This window comes from Oscarella lobularis, chromosome 17, assembly GCF_947507565.1.
Source record: "Oscarella lobularis chromosome 17, ooOscLobu1.1, whole genome shotgun sequence".
Lineage (NCBI taxonomy): Eukaryota > Metazoa > Porifera > Homoscleromorpha > Homosclerophorida > Oscarellidae > Oscarella > Oscarella lobularis.
The window spans coordinates 1,821,531-1,848,653 of record NC_089191.1 but is presented as its reverse complement, the minus strand read 5'-3'; the positions used below and the strand labels follow the sequence as shown (position 1 = coordinate 1,848,653).

At 45.3% G+C, this 27,123-nt stretch overlaps 2 protein-coding genes across 3 annotated transcripts; both read left to right on the top strand.

Annotated features, from left to right (window-relative positions):
* The first annotated feature begins 3,285 nt into the window (after nt 1-3,285).
* Nucleotides 3,286-4,165, top strand: LOC136197163 (tyrosine-protein kinase receptor torso-like). The gene is made up of 5 exons (XM_065986872.1): nt 3,286-3,414; nt 3,488-3,702; nt 3,755-3,794; nt 3,846-3,942; nt 3,992-4,165. Exons 1-5 carry the CDS (start codon nt 3,292-3,294, stop codon nt 4,006-4,008), a joined length of 492 nt encoding a protein of 163 aa, XP_065842944.1. The 5' UTR covers nt 3,286-3,291; the 3' UTR covers nt 4,009-4,165.
* A 4,631-nt stretch (nt 4,166-8,796) lies between these two features.
* On the top strand, nt 8,797-15,332 carry LOC136197197 (uncharacterized). 2 transcript variants are annotated; one of them, XM_065986913.1, is made up of 20 exons: nt 8,797-8,927; nt 8,986-9,049; nt 9,110-9,186; nt 9,327-9,431; nt 9,479-9,917; nt 10,032-10,460; nt 10,521-11,522; nt 11,577-11,847; nt 11,913-12,046; nt 12,103-12,540; nt 12,588-12,644; nt 12,697-13,101; nt 13,160-13,288; nt 13,393-13,701; nt 13,763-13,947; nt 14,009-14,236; nt 14,292-14,506; nt 14,559-14,599; nt 14,652-14,748; nt 14,801-15,332. In XM_065986913.1, the coding sequence occupies exons 1-20, from the start codon at nt 8,805-8,807 to the stop codon at nt 15,090-15,092; spliced, it is 5,040 nt and encodes a 1,679-aa protein (XP_065842985.1). In that variant the 5' UTR covers nt 8,797-8,804; the 3' UTR covers nt 15,093-15,332. The 2 variants fall into 2 exon arrangements, with proteins under 2 accessions (XP_065842985.1, XP_065842984.1); XM_065986912.1 differs by having other exon boundaries at nt 9,110-9,261.
* Nucleotides 15,333-27,123: the final 11,791 nt, after the last annotated feature.

The window sequence follows — 27,123 nt, the reverse complement described above, 5'->3', positions numbered from 1 at the left end:
TTCTTGAGGCAAGTGTTGTAGTTATCTTTTTATAGATTTTATAAATAGATTTTCTTTTTAATTAAGCAAAGCGTGAAGCCCAAGTATTATTTTCTGTAATGCGTGTGACTTTTTTAGTGCGCGTATAATTAAACACTCATTTGTGTGCTATTAAAAGGCTGTTGTGAATAATTTATTTTCATTGAAAAGAGTTCATTTTTTAAATTTTAATGATTAGCATTTCTTTCTCAGGACGAATGCGCATTAAAGTGGACTCCTTTCAAAAGCGGCTTCTACACAGTTGCAATTCAGCTCGAAGATTTCTATCCCACTGACTTGGCCCGAACGAGCGCTTTGAGCAGTATTCCTCTCCAGTGGATTATCGATGTTGTGGACACGGGTGCGCCGTGCTGGTCGCGTCCTATATTTCCCAAACAAATCCACATGCCACGCGATCAGCCTCGTTGTTTTGCCGCTAAAACCGGTGAAAATTTAACTCTTGATATCCTAATCGAACATCCGGATTTTCCCTATCACGAGTAAAACCAACGGATGTCTAGTATATTCTCACTATTAACTTTTATAGGACTGTCGAAGCTGTCTCTGCTACTCCGCGAGGTATGTTGGTATCTGATTTAGTGGACCGGGGCAACGGAACTAAGTCGGTAACATTTACATGGTCTTCTGACGTGGAACAAGGCAATGGAAGTTATCTTATGTGCTTTCAATTTTTTGACGATACACGGTGTCACATAAATATTTATCTTAAATAGTGTATTTTTCATCTCTAATGTTCTTTTTAGAATGCCTTCAAATCAAGTTTGCTTTGCAATTGTCACGTCCAGTGCGTGAGCATCTTCTCTTTTTTGAGATATAATGTGTTTTTTTCTAGTCGAGCAACCAAAGCCAATTCTACATACAAGAAATCCGATTATTCTTTTCAGTGGTGAAGTCGCGCACCGTGTAGTGGCAAGCATTGAATTTGACCAAGACGTAAGTGTTGCGTGCAAGGCATATAAGTGGCTAAAACTTTTGAGATATGGAATTTGTGGCGATTTAGTATGTAATACTTTTAGCAGCCGAATGTTTTGAAGTAAATTTTCGTTTCTCATTTTTTTCTTCTTCTCAGGTTAAGAATCCCACCGTTGGTCCCCGGTACATCTTCGTATATCACGTCAAAAGCGGCGCGCTAATCCAGCAAATTGACTCCTTTAACAAAGATCTTGTGATCATCGGCGCCGATTCTAGAACTGTCCGTTTTGACCTAAACCCACTTCGGCAAGGAGAAGTGTATGAAATTGTGTTTGAAGAAGGGGTCGTGGTCGGCGCCAGCGCTTTCTGCTCCGGTGGAGGTCCTGTCGCAAAAGGAATTTTTGCCGGAGAATGGTTCTTTGTCACGTTAGCTGCTAATTGCCTTTCCACTAATGTTACTTGCAATGAAAGTTCCATATGTATAAGAATTTGGGAGGGTGTTACATGCCAGTGTGAATATGCTTTTGAAGAAAATGGACTAGCGCGCTGCGCCGATGTAGACGAGTGTTCCTCTCACGTTCACAACTGTGACGAACATGCCACGTGCACGGATACTCTTCCAAGTTTTACGTGCATTTGCCGGAGTGGCTTCGTCGGAGACGGTATTACATGCGTGGATTTGGACGAATGCATTTTGGGTTTAGACGACTGTCACCAAAACGCCACCTGTCAAAACACTTTAGGGTCGTATGAATGCGTTTGCACCGTTGGTTATGCTGGCAGCGGCGTCACTTGTGTAGATGTAAACGAATGTTTGGAACAACAATTTCATAACAGTGACGTAAATGCGTCCTGCGAAAACACCTTGGGAAGTTTCACTTGCACTTGCCAGAGTGGATTTGCTGGAGATGGCATCGTATGCAGGGATATCGATGAATGCGCCTCTGGTTTAGATAACTGTCACAAAAACGCTAACTGCAGCAACACTCTAGGATCATTCGACTGCATTTGCCGAATTGGTTTTTCTGGCGATGGTGCCGCCTGTGCGGACGTAAACGAATGTAATCAATACTTGCAGTGTGACAACGTTACTCATCGCTGCATTAACACCTACGGAGGTTTTGACTGCGCTTGTAAGGAAGGATACAGCGTCGATTCCGTTGCAACCACGGTTCCTTCTCGACCAGTTTGCCAGCAATGGGGAGCTTGTAGCAATGTGACAGGATCTTTTGAGTGTACGTGTCTGAGTGGTCTCACCAAGAGTGGAGAAATTTGCATAGATGTCGATGAGTGCAGCGCATCGGAATCTAACAATTGTCATCAATTTGCCAATTGCTCAAATACGTTTCGTTCGTACAAATGTCAGTGCATCGACGGGTATCCTGGAAATGGAATTTACTGCGAGGTTAAGTACTTCTAGTGAGTTTTTATTGTATGCTGCACGACTTCTGATCGCTATGTATTTTTGCTTAATCTTTTTGTTTAATTAGTTTTATCTTCTTCTTCGTTTCCTGCGGCAACTTCCGTTGCAGTCATCGTGTCGGTTTTTATCCTGGTTTTACTTTTCGTTGCTGGTGTCTGTATTTATCGCCGTCGCAAGAAGCTTTTCTCTCCTACTGAAGTTAGTTTTGATCTGGTCGAAGTGTCTGAGAGCTGGGAAAAAAATTTCGGTGATTTAATGATGCTAGAAGAAATTGGAAAGGGGTTTTTCGGCTTGGTTTTCAAAGCAAAATTGTATCATTCTCCTTGGCAGCTGTCAAAGATGCAAAAAAAGAGTAACGAAGCAATGGTAACTGTTGTTGCCTGTAAGGTTCTTAAAGGTAATACAGTTAAAGGTACTTTATATTCTAAGCTTCTAGACTAAGGCGTTTATTGTGTAAATCTTCACATATTATTTAAATTTTATTTTTTATTTAGAAACGTATCATCAGAACGCCGAAGCTGACTTTTTGGAAGAAATCAAACTTATGAAGGAAATTGGGCGGCATCAGCACATTGTTGGCATGCTTGGGTGCATAACGCAAAGTCAGCCGTTTTGTCTACTTTTGGAATACTGCTCTCGAGGAAATCTACTTGACTATCTCAGGAAAAGCCGACCCCAAGTAAGTGGTATAGTACATTAGCAATTGGTCAAGATTGCGTAAACTTAGGCGGTCAAAAGAGAGATTATTTACAATCATAATTTTAAAAAATAACAAATTTGAATGTTTTTTAATTTTTATTTAGAGTTCTTCCCACGTGCAGTCTCAAAAATTTCGAAAGGCTTTAAAAGATACTGATGAAACAAGAAGAAATGTCGCTGAGAGTGAAGACAAAGCTGAAGTCCGCTACGTTAATGAGATGGGCATGAAGAACGTGCAGGTCGTGACGTTGGAGGATGAAGGCAAAAGCGAGGGTGAGCCTCAGACCGACTTTACGGCTCTTGATCTACTGTCGTTCACTTGGCAAATTTCATCGGGAATGGTGCGAATGAAGCTCTTTGGAGTCAATGTCGTTTGCTCGCTAGACGATTGTTTAATAATAGTTTTTTAATTAGGAATATCTGACGGGTAAAGGTGTTGTTCATCGTGACTTGGCCTGTCGAAACGTGCTCGTCTGCGAAGACAATCTTCTCAAAGTGTCGGACTTTGGACTAGCAAGAGCCGTCTACGAGGACGGCATCTATTCTTACAAAACAGCGAGGCGGCTTCCTTTCCGTTGGATGTCCTTAGAGGCAATTCAAAGACGTGTTTTCAGCGAGCAAACCGACGTGTAAATATATAGTCCTCTCCAATTCAAGTTTGGCTTCTTATTTCAGTTTTAGGTGGTCGTTTGGAGTTGTCATGTGGGAAGTTTTACTCTCGGTACTGTCTCTTTATCTTTAATTTTTGGAATAATAATTACTTGGCCGCTAGGAAATTTTCCTTATCCTTGCGTTTCTAGTCGAAATCTTCTGCAATATTTGGCTAAAGGCAATCGACTGTCTTGTCCCGGAAACTGCAGTGAAGAATTGTTTGTCGATTCGTGTTGATGATTCTGCCTAATCTTCGGTTCTTTTAAGGTATAGGACAATGTTAAATTGTTGGAACGCTGATCCGGAAAAAAGGCCAACGTTCGGCCATCTTTCGGAAACACTGGGTATAATGTTGGAAGAACAGAACCCAAGCAAGTATCTTGATCTTGAGGTTCCATTCTGGGAGCTCAATTTAGCAATGGAGTCAGAGGAGTCAGGATCGGATAGCGTCGAAGACGGCAACTTGAGCGATGCTTCTGTCTAAATAGAAGACTTGACAAACAACTATTTGCGTGTACGTATTATTTACTCGCGTTTGTGTTCAATTTGTTTTGTTTTTTTGCTAGCACGTACTAGAAAGAGTTTCGTGTGCTTGTTTCGTATTAAGATTAAGAAAGCAAAGCGTTCGGACTGCCCATTTACATTGTAGTACTAGACATATAAATTCCCTGCATGTCAGACAAAGCTAAGTCATTTCATTGATCATTGGATGGCGAAGTGTTTGACCAGACGAACAATTTGGACTGGATACGCACAAACGGAGACTTCCCTCTTTACTGGTTTGGTTCACTAACAGCATAGAAAGACTCAAGAGGGAAGAAGTACGAGGTCTAACGTAAATAAACTGATAACTAGTCATAAGAAAAATTTCTTCTCAAAAGTTTCACGTTCCGGTAGGGCTGAGAGTGTAAATTCTGCACGTGATCAAAGTTTCCCGGATACACCTTTATTTATTAATTCTTTTCATTGCTACTCTACGCCTAAAACCTATTCCAACTAACTACAGAACGGTAAAAAGTGAACGCGAAAACGAAACAATTACAGTGCGAGCCGTAGCAAGAGGTAGTAAAAAGTAAGAGGTAGTAAAAAGTAAGAGATAGGAAGTCATACCTCCAACTGACACAGTATCGAATAGCAAAACGAAACCTAGAGAAACAAGGCCAGTATCCATTCAATACAACTACGCACTTACCAAAAAAAGCCGAAAAGAAGCGCGTCTGTGTTTGCGTGACCCAGGTCGCACCACGTGACCTCCAGACGCTTCGCAACCCAGTCGACCCTCACCAACGGCATGAATTGGATCAGAATCCCACATTTCGTGAGCATCCGAGGTTCGTTGCCCCCCCGGGAGACGACTATCACCTCCGCCGAAGAGGCCCGCTCAACGTGTGCTCGACGTGGAGGAGAGCCGACGAACGCCCACGCTGTCCCCTGTTATACCAAGGAAAAAATCCTCGATAAGACGGAGCGTGTTTTCCCGACGCGAAAGCCCCTAGAGGTCTTAGGGATGTGCCTCTAATCACTTCCGCGCCGTTGCTCCAGGACCGTGCGTCGGAATATCGTTCGCCCCTCTGGCTCCCTGTCTTCCAACGACTAACCAAGCGTACGAGCGAGTTCTCAAGCGACGGGGTTACGTAAAGAGGAAGAGCGCCGTGCACGGCTTTATGTACTCGCCCACGAACGGTGACGCAAACTCTGCTCTGATTGGACGTCGGGTGTGCGTCATAAACCGCAACGGCATCACGCGAGAGAGCGTTGCTTTTTGCACCTCTACGCGCAACCAAAAAGAGTCATATATGGAGCGATCACGCGCGTGCAGCATTTGTCCAGAGATAGAGAAGGAGAGGGATATGAAACTCCGGGTCACGTGATCTATTTAGCTGAGTAGAGGTCTGTTGCCCTTTTTACCCGGATGTGCTCGTAACGAAGGCGGCTATTTGTACTGTTTATCTGAGAGCTACGGTCCTCAAAAGCCTAGAAACCAGTGCGCTAGAGAAAATCTACCCAGCCCTACGTGTAACGAATCATAAAACCACGGAAGGCGCGCCCGTTATATGCAGAGATTCACCTTATGATCCCATCGATCTTCGCTTTTCGTTTATTTTTATCATCAATATTTCTCTGCTACTTGCGAAGATGTAAGCAAAGCTTTCGAGGCATCACAACTATAATAGAGCTATAGCTAGAGTGGAAAATCGTACAACGTCGGAGTTAGGAAAAAAATTATTATCTCCTTCAGTAGAAGAAATATTGGATAAGATCAGGCACAAGTCTCTTCACAGATAAATGATCTACGCGGGTAAAATAGTTGCGAACAAACTCGCCGAATGTTCTTGCTACAGGAGGGAGCAAAAGGTGACGTGGCGAAAACGCCTATTTTGCTGTTTATCAGCGGAACGGCAGATGCCAGCGTCGAGAGTTGAGCCTATGTCTATTCTCCGACCCTTGTGCTTTTGTTTGGGCCCATTTGCAAGAATATTGGCGGTCGCAAAAAAGCGCAGGAGGGAGCAAAAGTCCATTTCGCATAACGCGCGCGTCTACCGTCGTTTTATGCATCGTTACGCGTAGGACTGGGCAGGGTTTGTCTAGCGACACTTGTTTCCAGGCTTCCGAAAGGTCGTACCGAACATTTTCTCTCAAATGTAGTACAAATAGCCGCCTACGTTACGAGCACATCCGGGTAAAAAGGGCAACAGACCTCCACTCAGATAAATAGATCACGTGACCCGGAGTTTCATATCCCTCTCCTTCTCTATCTCTGATTTGTCCCAAAAGAAAATGGGAACAAGAGACGAGCACGTGCACGCGTGCATGGCCAAGATGGCGTACATGTGACGTCACCGTTTCGTTCACGAATCTCCACGAAATGCGAGGAAAGCGCGACAAAAGGCGACCAGAAATGCTCCAACTTATTCAATCGAGTTCGCCTTTCGAAAGAAACGCGGCGAACTCATTCGAATCGTAGTGAAATAAAGTACTCGTGATTTCGAGCCGTTGATTCGGTCAAAGACAGTTTTTGGCTAATAGTCAAAGCAGAGAGCAACAGTTGTGTTGAATTTTCTCGTGAGATGCGCTCGCTCACCTGCGTTTCGCTTCGAAAGCGTGCATATCATGCATATAAACTTTCTGAGCCTCTTCGACCTCGATTCGAGCGCATTTCTGTTATTCTTTAAACGCGTAGGGATATTCGTTCGTCGAAATCAAGTAAAAATTCTCGCTGTAGGGAGATAACATTTTACGTCGAGCACGCTAACTAGTCTATAAATATAGATATATAAAATGGAGTCGATCGACGGTTCGATGTTCTCGGCGTTGAACGCACCAGGCAGCGTCGAGCCTCTTTCCGCAGGACGTTCGTCCGCTTTCTCAATGTTCCATCGCGTCCGGACTTCGTCTCATCAGGCGATTGCGTCAAATGGGAGAGCTATAGATCGCGAGCCAGAGGGCCTAGCGAACGTTTTGACTGAGTTTTTTCGCAAGACGCGCTTCGGTTATGCGAATAGGCTTTTCAAAGCGGCTTTACTAAATGCAGGCGCTTTTGCGAAAAGGTGAGGCTCCCTATATAGCTGAGGGGTCCCGGCCGCGAACAGATTTTCGCATTGCGAAGCGTAACGCAAAGGTCGCGACGCGTCTTCGTGATTCTGTTTAACAGTACACGAAAGGCCAACATTTTGACGGGGCAATCGAAGCGTCTCAGGGCCGGGTTCCCCATCGCCCTAGAGACGAATTTATCCGACGCCTTTTCGAAGCCCGTTTCTCGTGTGTCGCAAGCCGAATTCTTTAGTCCGTAGCACAAAGTAAAGCTAAAAGACTAGTCTTCCTATGGCTATAATTATGCGAGCCCGCACTGTTCACAATGGCCTCTGCGACCCAATGTTCCGTGGCCCTAGTGATACCGAATCCCCAAAGGGTCCTCACCTCGTTTTCTTTTTGTGGTCGTAGAGACGTTCATTAGTCATTTTCTCTTTGGCTGGAATCGAGGCTTTTGTCGTTCAGAGCCAATGCTTGGCATAAATTTGCATTAGAATCTTTAGTCGATTGACGTTTAGTCACTTTGAGTTTCTCCCTTGCCAAAGGTAATTCTCGCAGACGTCATTCAGTGTTTGTCGTTATTCCAAATTCCCTTGCTTAGAGGGGGCAGTCGAACGCCTTCTCGCCCAAGAGCCGAATTTGTCAATTTCGAGTTCCTTACTCCTGTGACCGTGTAAGACCAAAGGGTTTGTTCTTAATGTGGCTGGAACTATGCGAGCGAGCGGTGTTCACAACGCGGCTGCTGCGAGCAATAATCCCGTGGCTTGATTTGGGGAACCTCAAAAGGGGCCTTCTACCTATGCTCAGTTTTTATTGGCCTTCGGCTTTGTTTTCTTCGCCGGTGAAATGTATGCCAACTCTTCGACGAATCGATGAAATTGTAGCAGTCACTTTAGTCACTTTTTGCACGACAGTGTCTTTGGATATCGTCACATAAAACGAAACAATTCAATTTCATGATGTGCTCGAAGCTTAAGCCTAAGCCGAGAGACGATTTCAGAGGAACAATGAACTAAATTCTTGCGTCGACAACAAACGATAATAGCCTTTGACTATTTAGCCAAAGCCAATCCGATCATGTGAACTTTAACGGAAAATGTCATAACATGTGAGTATATGTATAACTAGCTTATGTAATGGGACGCGATGTCGAGCTCATCAGGAGCGAAAATTCAAACGCGATTCTGGTGCTTTTAACCGGATGAGTTGGATATTAGCCGGAAGAGAGATATATAGATCGGAAGAGTGGGATGATCCATATATAACCCTGCAATGAGCGCTCCTGATGGGCTTGCAATCACGTGCCGTTATATAAACATTATACACGTGCGTAATCCTATGGCTAAAAATTTGTCTCCTTATGTAGCTCATACATTTCAGCGTCCTCTCCGGCGTTCTCTCCTTCATGCAGTCGTTCACTTAATTATAAGGCCGTTAAGGAAAAGACTGTGTCTGGTGACGTGTGATATAACCGAAGGGCGTGGATATAGAGAGCATCTAAGCAGGATGTGGAAGTAGTTACTAATCTTCTTGGTACGGAGTCAGTTGCATGTTGCCAGCTTGGCTTTCTATTGCTCTCATCGCCGCCGTTTCTCGCGGCGGAGAACCAGAGACTCAGTTCGCGGGTAATAGAGAGCGATGTATCACTCGCTACTACGATCTAAGCTATGAGGTTCGTCTCGACCTTCTTGAACAAGAGGACCTCAGTAATTGATTCCGCTCTCCTTCAGCATCCTAACAGCTTTCTCAGCATTCCTCTTCAGCCCTTTCCTTTCAACGGTAACCGTCTAAGGGGTGAGGTCACATATTCGCAGGTCATTTTTGACATTACCATACGTTCTTTCTGCTTTTTAGCTTCTGTGCTTCTCAAACTGTATGAAGCAGATGTTTGTTGCCCTCCTACGCGAGGGTGTCGTTCGCCGTGCGACCAAGTGAGCAGCCACAGCCTGATTAAATTTTCATCATTGATGTTCACCCCTTGGCTGATTTCTCTTATGAGATCTTATGTAAACGCGTACGCGTTTGTAAAAGAAATTTTAATTGAAATCTTTGAAACTCTTTTCATTTCAAGGTGCAGAGCGTACTCTATGTCGTCGATTTGACTCTCGCGTTGGTGTCGATTGGCGTCAGAAGCGCCCAGTGCGAACGAGGAAAGAAAGCGTTTTCTAACGAGCCGGTGAGAAAGTAGAGCTACTTCCGTTACTCTGACGAAGTCTATTTTAGAAAGATGACGTCATCGGTTCTAACACAACGAACGTGTTGGGCACTTTTCCGAAGTGGGAAGTGTTTAGTAATGCTTACGTTTCCTTCTCTCTCTTTGTGCGTTCAATTATTTCGCCGGAAACGGAAGGAAATTTTTCACCGACTTCCACTTCGGCAATCAGAAACTCTATTATCTGCTTTTTTGCCATGTTCCTTCTGCTTGTCGTTATCATCGGCGCTACATCGTTCTTTTGTGAAAAGAATCGCTTTTCTGAGTGTCATTACCGTCATAAAATATCATCCGTCTGTTCGTCATCAATGATCAACGAAACCAATTATGGCGTCCATTTTCCGATCAACGATTTTCGATTTCTTGTCTTTATGTTCTTCGTCGTTGCCGTCGTCGTACCTCAAAGCGTCTTATCAGCGGATGGTTTCAAGCTTGGTCCAGATTGTGAAGGTATCGCGTTAGTGCTTTTATCTAATAATAAATAATAATAATAATAATGATAAGGTTCTTCCATTTTTCCGTTTTTTTTGAACTACAAAAGAACTCGCGTTTTTTTGTATATAGATTGTGGCGGCAGAGATTGGTATTGCTCTCCTTCTACGTGCCTCCAATTTCCTGAGTACAAAACCTCCTTTGCTAAAGCCGCCGAATCGTATTCTCGTGTTGGAGCGGCTCTCTTATCTATCGAGAGCAAAAAAGAAGAAAACGATATTTTGAATATCTTGGATGAGTTATACCAGGGTTTTGCAGACACAATAACGCTGTTTTTCGGTCTAACACGAGCGCCTTCTTCTGAGAACGGCGTGTACAGCTATCGATGGTTAGACGGTTCGCCCTTTATCTACGCTCACTGGAATTACTTGGACCCACGAATTGGAAACGGCCTATGTGAAAAAATCGTATATAGCTCTTTCAATAATAAGCCATCAACAATGCAATGGGGCGCTTATTCATGTCTGTCTCATAATCATTTCATATGCAAGAAGCCTAGAGGTAAGAATCACTCTTTCTCTATTTACTTAATTAAAAAGGCTTTTTAATTATCCACTACAGAAACGTCTCGACGTGATGGCGACTTTCGACTTGTCGGTGGCGTAATGCCAGCACAAGGGCGTCTTGAGATCTATCACGGCGCCCTTTGGAGACGCGTCTGCATGTTAAATGCCAGTTACAATGCCAGACATGCGGCGGACATTGCCTGTCAAAAATTGGGGTACAGTGGTCTATTGGAGGCCAGCTCGCATATTTCAGACAGTGATGTTGTTTCTTGTAAGATTCATTGTGCGTCAAAGCCTATAACGGTTTGCAGCTGTGATAAGGGAAATGCGACTTGCGATGAGAATATATTCGTTTCCTGTCGCTCTGGTACCGTCCAGTCCATTGACGTGCGACTCGCGAGCGACTCAGTTCCTAGCCAGGGGCTTTTGGAAATTAGGGTTGGTGGTCAATGGGAGGTGGCTTGTTTTGCTAGCAATAACACCAATTTTGGTCGTTTGTCTAAGCCGTTTTGTAAGCATCAGGGATACGACAATGGAACACTTAGTTTTCTGTCCTTATCTTCGTCTACTCTGCTTTCACGAAATGCTTGTTGGCGTGTTAGTTGCCAAAGTAGAAACTGCACGGCTCTTAAAAAGATGGACTCACTTCATGCGGTCTCGCGGTTGCTCTTGTTGACAAGCAAAATTAAATTTTATTCTGCTGTTGAGCTCACTTGCCAAATGTCAGACTGGAGCGTTCGTTTGGTCAACACTGTCGCTGAAGCGCATATAAGCTGGGGAAAAGTCGAAGTCTATCTTAACAAAACGTGGAGCGTCGTATGTGACCGGGAATGGGATTTGGCCGCTTCCGATGTTGTCTGTCGCCAATTGGGCTATGGGAACGCAATCGAACAGCGAGTCCAGGCATCTCTAACCGACGCAGGGATTCGAATATACAGCAATGGTACACGTTGCAAAGGAAATGAAACGTCATTGAAAGATTGCGATTATATCTCGACTCACACACAGCGCAATCAATCGTGCAGCGAAGTCATGGTCACTTGCGAAGAGCGTAAATGTAATCAAAAACTTTATACTTTTTCTGTATCGATTCTAAGTTATCAATTTTTAGATTGTCCTTCTGGCTGGTTTCTTTACGCTGGGTACTGTTACACACTGACCGAATTTCCTCGTGACTTCGGCGATATTCGTTGGGATCTTGATAGAAGAAGATGCGGTCGTGGCCTTCTTAGTATCAGCAGTTCTCACGAGCACGCGTTTGCGCTTGCTCTTCTCGCCGACTTTGATGATAAAAACGAGTTCACTGTCGAGGAGGATGTGTGGATTGGCTTGCAGCGAGAAGCCGATACTTCGTTCACATGGATCAATGGAGACAATATAAGGTACAGAGATTAACTTGGTGCATTGGATTCAAATGTTTTTTATGTGTGTGTGTTTGTGGATGCAGCTACAGTATGTGGGACATAGGAGAACCGTACGTCAGCCCACGTCGTAAGTGCGTTGCTATGGACTCTCGCACTGGCTATTGGAAGACGGCTGATTGCAGAGTGCATAAGAAAGCTCTATGCAAGATTGCTCGTGGTACAATGTGGAAGGCCGCGTTTCTGTAGCTCTAATTTATTTTATCATTTTTCTAGTTGACTTTGACAATGAAATTCGTCAAGCAAGCCCTCCGTCCTCTTCTGATTGGTGCCGAAAGAATGAAGTCTACTTCAAGAAGGCCTGCTATCATTTTTCTAAGGATGTTGATGAATCTGTGTCGCAAGAGTTTGCACATCGGAATGCATGTCAACAGCTTTATGATGCTGATCTGGCTTCATTAAGCAGCATAAGCGAATATTTCTTCATTGCAAAAGAATTTTCTCCTTCCAAATCAGCGTATTGGATTGGACTTATTCGCAATGATACGTCTGACAGCTTCACCTGGCTTCTTGGCTCATACCCCACTTTTACCAAGTGGGCAAAGTATGAGCCGACGCACGGGAAGGGCGATTGCGTTACGTTTGGATTTGACGGACTTGACTTTGGTTGGTCCGTAGCAAACTGTTCGGCAAAGGCTGGATACATCTGTAAAAGTACAAACGGCTACAAGCAAAGCCTTTTTATGTATATGTTTATTTAGGACAATTGAATGACTCCACTGATATGGCAACGGCTTTGAATCAAACTGCTCCAAGCTGTCAGTGTTGCACCATTTCACTTTCACCCATTCTCTAGTACAACCCTTTTAGATGTCTATATGTGTCCGAGCGGTTGGACGAAGCTTGGAATGCAATCGTGCTTTAAACGGCTTGAAATTTTGACTACGTGGCATGAGTCGTTGGCTGAATGTGAGAAGTTGGCTGAAGGATATGTCTCTCTCTCCAGCATTAATTCTCGTCAAGAGATGAACCAACTTTCTACCATGCTAGATGAAAATGAGACGTGGATTGGCTTGAATGATCTTGATAACGAGGGCATCTATACGTGGACTGACGGCTCTCCGCTTGTCTATGAGATTGGGGGATTGTCCGAATATGAAGAAAGCGTATGGGAGCGAGAGGCACACGATTGTGTAGCTTCAACAAGAGCAACTTGGTTGCCAAGAAACTGTTCTGAGAGAAAGAAAAGCGTATGCCGCACACCGGCTATTCTGGGTATGATAAAAAAAAAGTCGATTAATTGTTTACTAAGCATGTATCATGATCTATGTAGATTTTGACGAATGCCTTCGGACAAGATGTGACGCAAATGCTACGTGTGAAAATACGCTATCGTCTTATAAATGCACTTGCAAGCCCGGGTTTACAGGAAACGGAACTACGTGTTCAATAAGCGCAAAAGGTGAAATATACGCTTAAAGTTATAGCATTGACAGTACCATATATTCGCTAGTCTTTGTTCTCTTTATCTGCTTTTTTAAGGAGGTTTTTCTTTTCTTCTTTTAGATTCGACGTCATTGCAGCTCATTATAATTATTGCTGCTATTTTTTCAATCCTTGTTTTTTTGTTCTTCATTGCTTTTTGTATCATCTGTCGGAGGAAACATCGATTGGCAAGGACTGCCTTCGACGAATGGGAAATCAGTCGCGGCGACTTACATGTTCTAGAAAAAATTGGCGAAGGCTTTTTCGGAATTGTGCATAAGGCATACCTTTATCACCATGCGTTAAAACAACAAAAAATGCGAAGTGAATTGAAACGCGATTTCGGCAACGATGATTACAAGTCGGCTGTGGCATGTAAAATGTTGAAAGGTTTGAACATTTTATTTTTCCAACTTTCAAGCCTTTTCTCATTGTTTTCTATTCTTTATAGGCACTTTCCTTCAGTCTGATGATGCAGAAGCTGTTCTTGTGGACGAAATCAAGCTGATGAAGCGAATTGGTCAGCATCCACATGTGGTCGGCATACTTGCCAGCATTACGATTTCTCGACCGTTCTGTTTGATTGTCGAGTACTGTTGCCACGGAAATTTACTTAACTATCTTCGGAAAGGAAGAGTACGCTATATACGCGATACTTAAACAAAGTATTGAATTTTTACGTATTATTTTCTTTTAGCCATTGAGTAGTTGCGTTTCCGGAGAGACTAATGAAAGTGTTCAAGACTTGGACGACGACAATCCAGGTCAGGGTGAGAAAGACTCTAAGGTTCTGGCTGATGACGTAGACAAGAAGAACAAAGATAATCTCAGTGAGAAGGAAGTCAAAGTTGAGGAGAAGAGAGCCGTTCTGGAATTGACTGCTTCTGATCTCTTGTCGTTTGCTTGGCAAATTTCGTCAGGAATGGTAAGAGAATTGCAAGAAGCGCTAGTGCATGTAAATGTTTACCCTACCCTTATAGGAATACCTTGCCGGAAAAGGTCTCGTTCATCGCGACTTGGCTTGTAGGAACGTGCTTGTCTGCGAGAACAATCTCGTAAAAGTCTCCGACTTCGGACTTACAAGAGCAATCTACGACAATGGCGCATACAGACAAAGGACGAATAGACGTCTTCCGCTTCGATGGATGTCAATCGAAGCTATAATACATCGTATTTTTACCGAGAAAAGCGACGTGTAAGTCTTTGTTAGGATTAGGAAAAATTATAGATTTCCTAATTAATTTCAGGTGGTCATTTGGGGTTGTGCTGTGGGAGATATTCACTTTTGGTATGCAAGATTTTTCTCTTACGCGTTTCTAAGGAATTAATCTATAATGTAGGCTGTTTTCCTTATCCGTGCAAGTCCAGTAGAGAGTTTATGTTGCTTTTGCGCCGGGGCGACCGGCTTAACTGTCCAGAGAACTGTTCCAAGGAACTGTGAGTCCGTGCTTTCAATGTTGCACCTACTTTATGCTGCTTCTTTACTAAGGTACCATTTAATGTCTGAGTGTTGGTACGCTGAGCCAGTGAATCGCCCTTCGTTCCAAGAACTATCGCATCAGTTGGGAACAATGATCGAAGAAGAAAGCCCAAACAGATACCTCAATCTTGATGTAACGTGTCTGTATCCTTTGTGGGACCTTAGGACATTGACGGAAACTCGAGAGTCGGAATCAGGATCGTCTGAAAATACTGACGATCCTTTTGAAGTTAAAACTATCACGCCGAACGAGACAGACAGCGAGCGGGTTGGCGTCAGTCAGCATGTAAGTACTCTCTAAAAATTGGTAAAAGTTTGTTCGACGCAAACGCTTTGTTACTTATAATAGACTTTCAATAGTGGATTTTGTTCTTTTCGTTGTTATATTGGTTTGGTCTGCTGTACGTATTTTTATGCACATGCATAGGTTAGTGTCTTCTGGTATTGGAACTACATGGAAGTGATATATTCGCCTATAGCTAGGTTCTAATATGTATATCATTGTTCTCTCAATTATTGTGAGAAAAGTTAAATTGATTAAGAGGACAATTACGGGTATGCACACCTCAGGCAGAGGCGCCTGTTGTAGAAAGAAGGCTCCGCCAAAGAAGTGGTTGCATTATTTCCACGCTGTTGGTCTGAGTGAATGTGATAAGTTTGACGGAAGTAGGCGCTCGCCGAAGCGAGCACGAGCCGATGAGCGGGAATTTCGACGCCGTCGTGAACTAAGACGACGTCGATGAATCTTCGCCAAACGATGAATTTGAGCAGAACGCAACGATTCGGACGATCGTTCCGCCGCCTTAGAAAAGAGTAGCTCGTAAGTGATCGTCCTCGCGGAAGAATCCATGTGCTCAGAACTTGGTGCTTCACGTGACTGCTCCCGACCACCAATCTTAAAGCGATCGTTAGTTTGATTCAGGCCAACTGAAGGTAGAGATAGAAGACAGTTTTGTATAGGCAGGAAAGTGGCCAGTTTTTACGATGAGTTTTTGAAGTTCGCGCGGCGCCTGATCCGGGGCTGCGTATAGGCTTTATGTCAGGTGACGACAAACAACTGAAGCGAAACGAGGACATCGAAGGCACAAAGCAGTTGTAGCGAAGGTAGGAAACACGCTCATGGGTGAATTAGTCGCGCGACGGTGTTCTAGAGTCCCCATGCCCGCGAGTGGGCTCAATCCCGCGATCGTCGTGTTTCCGAAGGTTGTACGCTTTCGAAAGAGTTCCTACGGTAAACTATGCGTGTTTTGTAGGGTTTAGGGTGATCGCAAGCCCGTTTTGGGTTCGTGAGCACTCGTAGGAACTGTGTTTCATGAGAGATCTCTCTTTAGGACATTATACGTTCGAAAAGTGTCTGTGAAAATGAACGGTGAGAGAGAGTGGAGCCAAGTGACTTGGCAGAGGTGAGTTTACGTTTTATGAATAAAATGTGAGTATTTATGTATTTATTTATACATCTTAGCCATCCAGGACGGTCTCCAAGCCCATGTAGGAAGTAAAGGTAATTTACGAAGAGAATTGGTCTTTGTTCTTAGTTGAAATTGTGGTTTTTGTTTATACAATTATTTGCTCTAGCTAGAAGAAGCTCAGAAGGAGTGGTGGACTTCGGAGTGTGTGTACATGGAGATCATTACATTTGCCTTTAAGAGGTGAGTTAAGTCTTCTATGTATTATCGATATCATTGTCAGAGGCTTTGGTTTGTTCCTTTTCGCAGGAGAAAATAGGGAGATACGTTTATAGAGTAGGGAATATTATTATGACGTTCTCTCATTTTCTTTTATAGGTTTTGGGAATGCAATAGAATGCAATAGGAAGCTGTGTTCTCACAAGGAGTGGAGGAAAATCTGGCACTTTGTAGACGAGTGAGTTTTGGATTTCGAAAATAAATAGTAATCTCATTGACGTAGGAAAATCTCCGCGGGGGTATGGAGTTGTCTCGAATCACTAGGCAACGGTTAGGTGAGTGTAGTAGTAGATATGGGTTTCAGTCAGTACAGAGTCTTTTGTTTTGCATTGCATTTGTGTTTTTTTTGAAATGTAGTGCGTAGCCTTGGTGTTTATAAAGTTTTTCTCGTTTTTTAGCGTTGAGTTCCTTGGGTGATCTTCTTCCTAAACGATCAGTAACAGCTTTGTTTTAATTGGATCCCCAAATTGTCTAGTAGTATCCGTATCCATACATATTTGTGAAAATGTTTATAGAGGTGTGGCGTGTTGCATGGATGGAATTTAGTGCAAGAGTTGTAGAATTTTTTTCACTGACGAATCTTCTTTTTTGGAAAAGGAACGAAGGACAGCAAAAGTAGATTTCGTCTGGTTGAGTGGTCCAATTGCTCGCCTGCATCGCCTTTCATAAAGGTAAGTACTGTTAATCTCTCAATACATAGACTGTTTTACTTAATCCTAGTCTCTTTTTAGGGAATCTTTTTAGTGTATCTATTAAGCCTGTGTCATTTGTGGCGACGCTTTTGGTTTCGTCAAAAAAAAAGAAAAAAAGGAAAGAAACGGCAGTGTTTCTCTTTTTTTATAGGTAGCTTTGAAGTGGTAGTAGGAGTCGTTTAGTGTAGACGTCGCGTAGAGGGTCCTGAGCATGACCCTGAATGAGATTTGAAACTGCTCTGAGACCTTCTCCAAGAGGTCTCGTCTGGCACGTCGCGCGGTACACAGACAATAGCGTAGACGAAAGCATGTTCATAATATTTTATTTAATAAATCCCGGAAGTAAACCGGAAATTCTGAAAAAAAAATTGCGCATAGGTCTTCCATGTTTCGCTGTCCACCTGCACGGATGGCGAGGGTCCGTACAGGCTTCGGTTTTGTGGGGGTCACCCTCACTACTCCCCCATCGGAGTTAGAGCCTGTTTAGTCTCCCGGCTCGGACGCCTGGGACAGGCTGCCCTCGGATGTGAGTTCTGCCCGCCTGGTTCCAGGGGGACCGCTATTGTAACCCACCGCGTCTTCCTAAGTGGGGTGGCAGTTTTGCACTCATGCCACGGGAGTAGGGGATTGAATCCCCTGCGGTTGAGCCACGTTTATCCTCTCTGGCTCAAGAGTTGGGCCGGTTTTATTTAGTCACCTCGGGGCCCAGAGGCGAACGAAAATGACATCAAAAGTTTCTCGAGACTATGTGCTCTAAAAAGCAAAAAAAAAAGCAATTAAGATGCGAAGCAAGCCTGGCAAGATCCAATGGGGCGAAGACCGTTTTAACAGAAGGCATAGAGGAGACGAGTTCAGCCACAGTTCACGAGGTAGAAACACTTTTGAAGAAACCCCGTCCAGCTAATAAAATAAAAGAATATATGCTGTAGTGGCTTATTCAAATGCTCTTTTATCAGACCTTAGAAGAAGCTCTTTCTCATTCTTCTCTTCTTTTCAAACGAAACTAAGAATTACAAAAGAAGTGAATACGTCAAATCTCGAATTTTCAAAACGTCCACTCACCTTTTTACTAGTCTGAAATAACAAGAGCTCGATATTCACGTTGTTATCTAATTTGACCGTTGATCATCAGAAAATTATTCGTCCCATCAAATCCCCTACAAAGCAGCGAAAGAAAATCAAACAAATAGAAGAGAACACAATGAAGAATATCACCTATTGGCAAATGAACTATCTTTCCGACGATTTGATGTACGTAACCGTTTCAACCTATAGAACAAAAGAGTAATTGAGAAACATTTGACAACAAATCCCTCTCTCGAAATGCCTTATCTCGAGCGGCAAATCGCTTCAAACAGAATGCTGTAAAAAAACAGAAAGAGTCAAAAATCAACAGAGGAATATAAAAAAGAAATCGATCGACGAAAATCGCTTCAAAGCGTTAAACCGATTCGAAAAGAAACAGAACATCCCTTTCCAACTCACCTTTACTAAATGCTAGAACGCGCAGAGAAGAATTGGACGTGGAAACGGCGATAGAAGATCACTGAACGCAGTTTCTTTGCAAAGCGTGCGAAAGCACGTGGCGAGGCTCTTCTGCGAGAAAGCTCGCACATCGGCGCATTGGGCTACGAAAACGAAGCAAAGAACGCCGTGTAGAGCAAAAACAACATCATTACGATCGATTTCTTCATGCTTTCTGGTCGCATTCTTGCGAATTGCGGGGCGACGTTGCGAGCTGAAACGCAAACGACGAATCTGTTCGCCAATTGTTTCTTCGACGTCTTATGAACCATATTCGACCTAGAGGCTGTCGAATGGAGCCCAATTTGCGACGCCAATCGGCCAGGAAAGGGGACCTTACATTTATAGTGTTTTTGAATCTCTTCCATTGACTTGAACTTTTGTTGTAAAATCTGTTTTGTACTGTCTTTATCGTGGAAACTATTTTTAGACTTAGATAAGGAAACCACAGTGGAATTATTAATATTGTTCTACAGGATTGGAAAACTTGAAAGGAAAAGGCTCAAAGCCGCTAAACACGTCAGACGCATGAGAAGGACGACCTGAAGAATAGACTCGTCCATTGATGATGAACCAGGGTTAATTAATTAATTAATTAATTAATCAATATTCGAATCTAGGGAATTATAGCTGTTCCAGTGAAGAGACGTCTAGATAGAGACAAAGACAATGACGAGGGGTAAAGATTCTAATATTGTCCTATAGGGTTAGAAAACCGCGGAAAGACAAAGGACTCAAACTCGCTAAACACGTCAAACGCATGAGAAGGATGACTTAGAATAAATGATGAACCCTGGTTAATCAATGAATTAATTAAGTGATTAATACTTGAATCTAGGGAATTATAGCTGTTCCAGTGAAGGGAAGTCTCAGTTTGGATATGATCAATGCTCAAGAGACATAGACTATGACGAGGGATTAAGACTTTAGAAAGGTTTCTACGTGAAAGGAAGGACCAGGCCAGGTGGGAGAGGAAGAGAGAGAATGTTCCATAGAGGGGCCCTTTACTACGAAAGTGTGGGCTTACAAGAAAATCAGGTTACCGATCAATTCAAACGAATCTATCTTACCATTATTCCTCGAGAAATAGGGAAGGAATAGAGAGAAGAGAGCAGAAAACGAGTTTCGAGACCCCCTAACACGACGAGGCAGTGAAACGTACCTTACATGCTGTTTGATTGTCCAGTGACCATAGAGATGATTTCTGCTTTTTTTCGGCGATCGACTTTCTCAAATATGGCGGCGAATATGCGCCACGCTGTCATATCTAAGAGACACGACTAAAACGACATGTAGAACAGCTCGTATCAAAGAGAAAAGATCCTACGTCGAAGGAAGGAGCCGGTTACTATGCATGACGATCGCAAATTCGCAAAAACGCGTCACACTTCACTAGAACGTCCTTCTTCGACAGACTCCAGCCGCGATACCATTCTAACAAAGAGAGAGAAGGAGAAAATCGAGTCAGGCCCCCTTTGGGGAACACAAAGCCTACCGCCGCACTGTTCCAACATTTGCACGGTTTCGCCGAACTTGAGCGTGAGTTCTCGATTGCGTCGCGCTTCGTAGTTGTAGATCACTGCAAAAGAACAAGACGGATGCGATCAGCGACGTCCGGGTGAAGGGATCGTCTTTTTCGTCGCGAAAAACGGGCTCCCGATCGCCTGTACGCTTACTGACGCCGTATTTTGCATTCGTCGTCGGCTCCCACGCCGTCATCGTCGTCGAAAACGGTCGATTTCTTCGTCTACGCGACGCTTCGTTCTTCTTTGGATCACGTGTTTGTTCCTCGATGTCCGGGCGTTCGACGACAGCTTCGGCGAAAAGGCGATCTGCGATAATCGACGCGAAATGTACGATGAAACCGTAAAAAAGAAGAACGACGACCACGAGACATTGTTCGCCATCTTGAGCTCGACGCGTGAAATATTGCATCATTTCCTGCCAAAAATAGAACTGCTGACTACGATTATGATGTAACTTCCGGAGTCTAACGGTATTGAAAATTCGCACCTAATCGAAAGAGCCAACGAAAGCGCTAGATGAGACCCACGTGATCGCAACGAACCAATGAGCGCGCTGGGCGGGGCTTACCATGTTCAAAAGCAAAGCGCACACCGATTCTCCTTCAGTTGAGGCTTAGGGTGGGTGCGGCGTGGAGCAATCTGCGTCTCATCCTTGACGGACTGGCTCGGGAGCATCGGCAAAAGGACAGTCTGGATCGTCGGATCAGCGTGGCCCACGGATTAATCCCGTGCCGGAGCCTCTAAGCAGGGCGATGGGGGGCTTCGGCCTCGGTTCACGCACTGAGCATAATGATCGCTTATATGTCTTATTGTCGCCAAACGAGTACGACCTGCGTTAGGCAGAGTGGGTACGACTCGGAGGGGGTGTCGCAAGCGGTCTGGTTGCCGGCACTTATCTCACCAACTGGCGCGATTAGATTGCGGATGATCTGGCTCAGGAGAATTCGATCTGGGCATTGCACGTCCTTTCCTGTCGACTCCTACAAACGGTGGTCAGCCGCTCTCCACTCCTCAAGCCCCGGTTCTTCTCATTTCGACATACCGAAGGGTTTGATACCAGCGCGCCGGGGATTTGGTATAAGGGGCCGTTTCAGCGTCCAGGCGGGTACTGGTGGGGTGGCCTATGAGGTCTCAACTCGCCCTCACTTTTTGGAAGGGAGTCATCGCTTTGCGAAGACTTCCCTGGGCTACGAAGCGTCTGAACTTCCACGTGGTGTAGCCTGGGCTGCGCTAATACGGACGCAAACCAAAAGGTACGTACAACGATTATTTGACAGTAACTAACAGGTCTTTTTTTCTAGATCGCTCGCTCAAGGACGAAGAGATCGAGAACGAAAAACGATCGATCGAAGGCCCGGAAGAACGTTGGATGACGAAAAGACAGAAGGAAGAATCGAAAAATACAGTAAACACGTTATATTATTGCATGTTTGTAGTGTAAAATTGTTTGTGTGCCTACGTGAAAATAAAATGTGTTCAGCTTGTACCTGTACTTCTACTCGATTCTCGCTTAGCCTGCGCTCTAACTAGATTGTATAAGAAGCGAAGGACGAACGTCGTCATCCATCGCTTGATTACCATATTGTTTCGACACTGACATTTCTGTGACGAGAAAATTAGCTGAAACACATGAGGAAAGCAACCAGCCTTTAGCTATCGTAGCACTAAAAATTCCGATTAGAGCGAAGGTGACACTTTTGAAAATGAAACTTACATATATTGGCAATGCACTTCGACGGTAGGAAACTCCTGCGTTTCACTCTATACGACGTTCGACTGAAAATGTGTGGACGATCGTCTCGAAAGTGCTCTAGAGTGTAAACGCCATCGTCAAGAGCGTCACTCTCTCTCTAGAGAGTAAACGCTGTCGTCAAACGAGTGGAGACTGCTTAGCTGTTCTAATAAGATAACTAGAGGAACTTGCAGGAAACAGAGTTCCAGCTATAAAGAGAACTTTGAAGGGACAGTTCGAAGGAGAAGGCGCAAATCGTCGTCACAAAGTCGTTCTCTCAGACGGCTATTTTCCATAAACGTTGACTTTTCAGTAATTTCGTATCTCTTCATTGACTTGAACTTCATACTTCTTATGTACGCGTCATTTTCGTGGCAACGTTTACAACGATTTATAATGCACTCTTAAGATCAGGACGTTATTCGAAGAGGAGTTTCTGGCGTTTGTTTCGTCTTTGCCTTCGAAACGATCTATATATTCAAAGATGGGTCCTTTTCCAGAGAAACCAAGGAAGGAAAAAATAGAGGAAGAATCACCGTCTTTTAGAGGAGACGTGGTTTTATCCGGTGACAACGGTTCCGTTCTATTAGTAGACAAATACAAACCCAAGTCAACGAAAGAGATCATTGGACGGCAAAGAGACAAAAGCAACGTGAAAAAATTGATGAAATGGAATAAGAATTGGTATGACGTGAACGTGAAAAAAACAGGTAACGCAATCATTTAGATGACCTCTTTACTAAAACCTATTCATTTGTAACATCACAGAATTAGTCTGATGTATGATGCCATAATTTCTAGGGCGTCGCTTCCGAGAGGACGGGAGCATGTTCAGAGCAGCTCTGCTTTCGGGTCCACCGGGCGTCGGCAAGACAACGTCTGCGTCACTCGCCTGCAAAGAGGCCGGATACAGTTTCATTGAGTTCAACGCGAGCGTGACGAGAAACAAGAAAACGTTAGAAGGGACCCTACTCGACGCCCTGGCCACCCACGATATCGGGAATCTCATCAAAGGCAAGAGACATACGACATATAGTGTCTTCTAATGGTATTAGGGAAATGTCTCAACTGGGGTAAAACAGGCCGCTTTTAATTATGGACGAAGTCGACGGAATGTCGGGTAATGAGGATGGGGGTGGTATAGGCGAGCTGATTGCTCTGATCAAGTCGTCTCTCGTGCCCATTATATGCATTTTCAACGATCGTCAACATTCGAAAATTCGCTCGCTCGCCAATCACTTCTCACCTCAAATTAAATCAAATGCGTTTCTTCAGATAATAACCAGAGAAAGGGCATCTAACAGCCATACGAACTCACATGACTAAAAACAAAATCAAACTGGGTTCATAGTCACGAACAGTCGTGTGCATCAATCAAAGAGAAAACCGGATCACCACCCAAGCATCAAATAGAATATCGTCAAACATAAGGGCTCCAACAGCCCGTCTTACTTATTTTGAAAACTCCACGCTTCATTAGAGTAACGGACAAAGTGAGTGTGGCGAAGACCCCACGATCTTACAAGGAATCCTCATCATCATGCATAGCGCGGGAATGGTAACTGCAAACATACGCAAGATTGCCCAAATACCTCACCAAACCCGGAAAATCAGAGAGACCAGCCAGGCGACGAACTGCAGACGGAGTCAGCAACTCCTTCACCTCACAAATCGCACACATCTCAAAGCGCTGCATGCTATAGCGCCAACCGACATCCGTCTCCTCGTCGCACATAACCGCGAGCCGCCACAAACCGTAGGCGGCCACCTCCGGATATCGACGGCACTGCGACATCGTACGCAGATGGGGAAGAGCAGCGTGCCAGTGGCAAACGCGGGGCGCCTCGCGCAATCGAGACAGCCACGACTCCGCAGAACCGAGCGCCGCACCGACGACACGTTTGGCGACCGTTTTGCGCGCAGCGCACGCACGCGGCCACCTCAACGCGCCATCAACGAGAAAGAGGCACGCTAAGTAGGACGACAGACACACGCAGTCGTGCTCGAATTTCGCGACTACCTGCATCATAGCGACGATTTCGGGCGACAGCAGTTGAGACCGCACGGGCGACGACAATTGGGCGGCGTGAACGAGAACGAAGAGTGCGTCGCTAAACGGATACTCGGAGCCGAGTTCAAAGTCCTCGTCGTCTTCGTCGTCGCTCTCGTTGTAAGAGAGCCATATTGAAGTGACCGACGCCAAATTGCTGACGGCGCCGGGGACACGGACGAGGGCGGCAAGAACGTCGGGCACGCCGATGCATAGGGCCTTGAGCGCACTCAAGAGCTCGGCGCAAGGACGCTCGTAGAGAGCGAAATCGAACTCGTCCTCATCCCCAACAGACTTGTCTTTCGATTTCGCTATTCCATTCAACGCTGCCAATTTAGCGCACAACGTCTCAAGCACCTTGTCGTCGAGAGCCCGTCGCCTTCTCTCGCCGTTCGATAGTCGGTCGAGCAGCGACGCCAAAGCCGCATAGCCGTCGTTCTCCCTTTCAATACGCTTCAGAACGAAATCGTAGACGAGAAAGAAGAGCGCCGGACGTCCGGCGAGAAATCCCGCCAGCATAGAAACCAACTTAACGACGATTGCTAGGAAACGGTCGTTTGCATGGCAAGTGCCGCAAAATTCCAAAGCGAGCTCGACAACTTGTTCCCACACGTCGCACGCAAACGTGTCGCCGTCGTCGTCGTCGTCGTCGTCGTCGTCGTCGGGAGGCGGAAACATATCGGAAATCATCCAGTCGCTAACGCGCGCCGCCAAGCGCGTCTGGATGCTCGAATCCGTCTGAAGACGACGAAACGCGGAGAGAACGACGGCGAAAAATGGACGGCGACCGACGTCACAAAATCGACGGAAATTCGGCCCGCTGAAAACGCGTTCGACGACAAACCGCGACGTGACGTCATCGAAAGCGTCATTGCTCTTCAGCACCATCTCCTCGGGGAACATGCAGTCGAAGTGAGCGTGGCAAGCGCTATAACCGGCCTTTGCGACGTTGAGTTTTAAGTGAGTCGCAGCGACTAACGGTGCCGGTATTGCGTCGATGTCGTTGTCGACGCCAAAATGAGCGAAATAGCGGAGATCTTTGATGCGGTCCATTTCGTCGAGTGTCGTCGCTGCGTTGACTAAGTTCGGAGCGGTCATTTGGAGGCGAGTGAGAGCTGGTGCGTGGGCGACGATGCAGTGGAACGCTTCGGCTAGGATCGCTTCGGACGACGCTAAGTCGGCGTACGTGATGTCGAGACTCGCGAGACGGCGATGAGAGGAGAAGAAACGGGATATCCATTTTGTGTCGAAATTTGAATTCTCAAACACATTCGAACGTTCGTCTTCGTGTACGAAACAAAGCGATGCCATGCCGAGGTGCTCGAGTTCGGCGCCGAGCGACAGGGAAAAGACTTGATACCAGGAGAAGTCATTTCCAGAGACGTCAAGATATGCCAGATGTTTAAGGTTTTTGATGACGTCACTCACTCCATTGAACGGGCTAGACGTAAAGCTGACGTCAAGATGTATCAAACGAGTAAAGTCGCGTAGGAGAGGCAATCCGAAATCGACGGCGCGCACGTGATTCGCAGAAAAGTGCGTCACCGTCTCCTGGCAACAGACCGAAACGAGCTCGACAAAGGGACGCGGAAGTGTTGACAAACACGGACTGAATGATATGTCGATTTTAGTGAGATTTTTCTGACGTCGAAGGCCGTCGAGAAACGACGCTTCGTCGATCGACCGGAGATGTCGGAGGGGTAGGACGGAGAGCGTTGCGCGACGCAGATCGACGAGTATGCTGAGTAGGCGAGACGTGAGTTTGCCTCGGAGCGATAGCGATTCGATGAGGCGGTTCGCGGGAAATATTGTAGTTGACGGTGCCGGCACCGCGTAAGACGGACCGGCCCCGTCAACTACAATATTTCCCGGTTCGCGACGGGGAGGGGCAGGACGACGTTGTCGTACGATGGGCCGGCGAGGAGGTGCTCGGCTTCGGACGGTAGTGGAAGAGTGGGAGACGCGTTGCCGTGGCGATGGCGGGCGTAGTTGGAACGGCAAAGGCGGTCGAGCGCTATCTCGGACAGGGATGACGTCATTTCAGGTCGGCGGTCGGTGACGACGATTGTGGACGGCGGGCGAAGGAAGGATTGACCGAGAAATCGATCTGTGGTTTTTGGTGGAAGGATCCTGGATGTGAAAACTGAACGCCCGGATATCCCAAAACCAATTCAATTTAGATTGATTCTTCGTCACCTCGAAGAAGGGTGCATATTCTATGAAAGTGTTGTCCGCAAGCAAGCCCGCTTCTAGAGGCGTATTTGGGAAGAGGGCTAGGAGCTTGGCCTTTTCGATCGATCAGCTGCTTTTTTTGGAGTAAGGGGATTTTATAACGTTACGATAAGAGAAGAGAGGAATTAAATTAGTCTTCTTTTAGAAGAAAAGTCAAAAAAAGAAGGAATGAGGACGAAGAGAGAGAAGGACGAACAAGGGTGCCACGCCCTCAAATTATTTAGGGACCTAACTCGGCTCCCCGACCACCACTCCTAAAGCGATCGTTAGTTTGATTCGTGCCAACTTAAGTTAGGCTAACCTTCTCAAGTTTATCTGGCGGTTTCGGCTCAACGAGGCAGACGTGTCACTCACCAACAGGATACCCTACTGTAGGAGATGGCCTGAAATGCTATTTTGCTTGAGTCTGCAGTATCAGTGAATTCGTCAATATATATGGAATATAGTAGGTTGATCTAGAAGACGTCGTCAATTCAATCTCTGAAGTTCCCAAAGCAAGCCGCTTTGTATCCGGGTAATTTTCAACTGGTCCATCGAAAAGTAATCCATTCAACTTAATTTCTCTACGACGCGTCTCGGTCATGGTCGAATGCTGTTAAAACTACCTTTCCTAGGCTCTTGTGGCGTTTGGAAAAGTGAGGCTCCCCAAGAGGTAACACGAGCAGTTTTCGCCTGCGAAACGTAAGCTAAGCCTCGCAGACGCGAGCTTATTTTTCTTTTTGTTGGTACTATAAAGGCCTACACCTAGACCGTGCATTCGACGCGTTCTAATGGATTCAGATGGCCCAAGAGGCGAATTTATCCGTCGCGCTTTCGGAGCTTGTCTCTCCTCAGTCGTAAGTCTTATTCTCATTTCCGTTGCGCTCAGAGAAGCTTAGAGTTTGGTCTTCC